General features: G+C 37.4%; 1 protein-coding gene across 2 annotated transcripts; it reads left to right on the top strand.

The window, feature by feature from the left end:
• The first annotated feature begins 284 nt into the window (after positions 1–284).
• Positions 285–2,475, top strand: LOC114876870 (lipase member H-like). Of its 2 annotated transcripts, XM_029188756.2 has the most exons (7): positions 285–439; positions 528–585; positions 885–1,033; positions 1,239–1,481; positions 1,713–1,901; positions 2,014–2,161; positions 2,233–2,475. In XM_029188756.2, the coding sequence occupies exons 1-7, from the start codon at positions 370–372 to the stop codon at positions 2,294–2,296; spliced, it is 921 nt and encodes a 306-aa protein (XP_029044589.2). In that variant the 5' UTR covers positions 285–369; the 3' UTR covers positions 2,297–2,475. The 2 variants fall into 2 exon arrangements, with proteins under 2 accessions (XP_029044589.2, XP_029044590.2); XM_029188757.2 differs by lacking the exon at positions 2,233–2,475 and having other exon boundaries at positions 2,024–2,155.
• Positions 2,476–3,100: the final 625 nt, after the last annotated feature.

Below are 3,100 nucleotides of genomic sequence, written 5' to 3'. Positions count from 1 at the left end.
ATTATTTCCTCATAAGTTGAAAATTTGGTATTTCAAGTGTTTGTATGTACTCCTTTGAATGCTTAATTTTATTCGAACAGTATTATCTCTGATTATTATTACAATTGTGATTGCGTTTTACGATGCACTTTAAAACATTGTCTCGTCTCATGCAATGTTCGAAAACACGCAAACTATTCTGTCGATTACAGATCATCTTTTTTATTAGTTTCCTCGTTACGTAATAGCTTGTTTCATATATATTACGAACGTTTGACGATACGTTCTCATAAGTAAGAAGAACATCAGGATCGTGAGCATGGACGAGTGTCCTTAACCCTTTGCTTTTCTTCAGGGTGCAAATTTTGTCTATTTTTATTAAAAATAAAAATGCCAAGGATATGGAATTATTTCTGGATACTTTTGTGTATTGTTGTTAAAAATACCGTGGCAGGAATATGTATGTAGAAATTCGATCCTCTCTTTTGTGTTTGCCTTAGACAAAAAGGAAATTAATATTTTGAAAATCATCATATTCTATCGTACAGGTGACGAGGAAAGTAATCCTGATACCGTTGCAAAAGTTCGTCTGTTGGTTTATAATGGGTTCGTGTATTATTAATGTTTCGACGTGTGTAATTATTGTTATCATATTTTAACGCGTAATATAATATTTAATCCGTGTTCTGAGTTTATGATTTCAGAATTAAATACATGCGAACGATGTTTATAATTTCGTTCAGTTCACACGTGCTTCGTTATCACAATTTTAATTAACACTTCCTTTATAATTGTATTTTAATATTTCCCATAGCGCATTGAGAAATTTGAATCTATAGAAGTTGAAAACTTGAATTCTTCCAATAAAATCGTAAAGTAATAAAAAGAAACTATTGAATTTGCAGCAACAGTTCTCAGTACAGTTTCAGCGAAGGTAAACTAGCAAATCCTGAGGGTATTGCTAAGGATATTGCAAGTAACAAGGACACGGTTATGTATATTCACGGTTTCCTAGAGAATCCAGATGCTGATAACGTTCTAACTATAATTAAAGGTTAATATTTCAGTGATATAATCCACTAAGTACGTTGACTTCCAAATTGATCAAATCTCAAAGCTATCAAAATCAGTGATGCCAAATAGAAAATCAACTGTTGTATCGAATCAAACAGAATGTATTAATTAAAGTAAACCAATATCTCGAGGATGGTAATCCAGTTAGTCGTTCAAAGGGGTGCAATTAAATTTATATTTTACAGCTTATCTGGATGAACGAGACGTTAACCTTATAGCGGTGGATTGGGGTGACGTAGCAATTGACATTAACTACGTTTTCGTGTCCAGCCAAGTGACCGTGATAGGGAAGGCGGTTGCAGAATTCCTGGAGAAACTCTCCAGGGTGATCGATTTGAACACGTTGCACGTGATCGGGCATTCTTTGGGTGCTCACGTAGCTGGCCAGATCGGGAGATCCATGAATGTTACTCTTACTCGCATCACCGGTGAGCTCTCGAAGAAGACTTTACAGGAGAGAATCAAAAACCGAGTACATTTATTGAACGTCGATCGATAAATTGTTACGTTAGAAAATAGAAGCTTTGGTTTAACGATTTGGTAGAATTTGTGGGCTCTGTCCATATGGTAGAAGTGGCTATGCCCAGTATGACATATTAAGGATTAATTTTTGAATACTGCTTCCATTTACTACAGCAGGTGGCAATTTTTTGTTTCAGGATTGGATCCAGCGCTTCCGCTGTTTTATCCTTCCACATGCCACATCCGGCCAACGGACGCGGAAGCTGTTGTCATCCTTCATACTGACGGTGGGTTTTATGGGACCCCTGTGGACACGGGGACTGTTGACTTCTATGCAAACAGAGGAGCCGTTCCACAACCGGGCTGCCCTAAAATCATCGGAAGTGGTAAATTTCATATTTTTCATGTTTCATTTTAAAAATTAATACGTCGTAGCAATAAGTTAGCCAGCAATCGCTCTTTACGATTCTTTGGGAAATGAAACGTTTTTATGGGAAGAATTGTGCAGCCATCAAAGGTCGGTCAAGTTGTACGCCGAGTCTTTAAAGAATTCTAAGGCCTTTCCAGTTCATAAATGCTTTGATAAATTAGAGATCGGAGGGGTCAGCAAGAGTATTTATTTCGGAGATTCCACGCCCGATAACATGTAAATAAAATATTTTATAGAAAATGGTTAAAGTATGTTTCGACGATGAGTAACGTGTATAATCCATTCAGACATGGTTCGTACTGTTTCGATACCAACGCTCAGGCTCCGTATGGTAAAGGATCTTCCATTTAATTATTAAACAGGAAAATTTAATAGAAATGGTCCTAAGATACCAAGAATTTATTTTGGAGGAAACCAAATTTAATATACATAATTAGAAGGATGATTTAACACTTCAAAAATGATATTACAATTAACATATGGATGGAATTGATAAGAAATGAGGTTTAATATAAAAAGATTCAACATTTTGCAATATTCATCATTACATTTATTGCTAATTATCGACTTACAAATATACACATTTGTATAATGTATCCCATTCTGCTAATTACGATTGATACCTGGAATCCTTGCATATGCAAATTCTATCCTCCTATGAAAAAAGAAAAAAAAAATTGAACAGTGGTGTATACTACAGAAAAGCCATTCGTTCCCCTTCAACAATAGCAATGATCCTCTTCGAAGAAGCGACGATTTCGACGTCGAAACGATGTTCCATTATCGACCACTTTTATCCCCTTCCTTCGACTCGATTTCCTCGATGACAAGGATGATTCCCAAAATAATGGATTACCGGTAAGGATTCTCTGTATGTCTGCGTGAAGTGGTATAAGTTCCCGTGGAATCGGCAAGGAAAATCATCCGACGCCGCTCTTTCTCGTCGTTGGTGTTACTGATCGAATCCGGTCGCGAACGGTTTGCTTGGAAATTGATAGATCACCCGTTAGCGATCGCCTTGCAACCGGGTACGAATAATCGAAGAGGGTTTGGGAGGGTTTCTGGCAACGGCGAAGGCGTTAGACACGCGCTGCAAGAGGTATAAGGTGGTTCCTTCAGCCACGAAGAAGCGCACTGGAGCGTGGAAGCGATAAG

The sequence above is a fragment of the Osmia bicornis genome, chromosome 8 (assembly GCF_907164935.1).
Source record: "Osmia bicornis bicornis chromosome 8, iOsmBic2.1, whole genome shotgun sequence".
Classification (NCBI taxonomy): domain Eukaryota; kingdom Metazoa; phylum Arthropoda; class Insecta; order Hymenoptera; family Megachilidae; genus Osmia; species Osmia bicornis.
Note: the sequence above shows the minus strand (reverse complement) of the source record. Positions and strands in the feature narration are given on the sequence as shown.

Coding starts and splice junctions, on each gene's coding strand:
- LOC114876870 (XM_029188756.2), top strand. CDS start 370: ATGCCAAGGATATGGAATTATTTCTGGATACTTTTGTGTATTGTTGTT. Junction 440..527: donor AAATACCGTGGCAGGAATAT/GTATGTAGAAAT, acceptor TCTATCGTACAG/GTGACGAGGAAAGTAATCCT. Junction 1,482..1,712: donor TACTCTTACTCGCATCACCG/GTGAGCTCTCGA, acceptor TTTTTGTTTCAG/GATTGGATCCAGCGCTTCCG.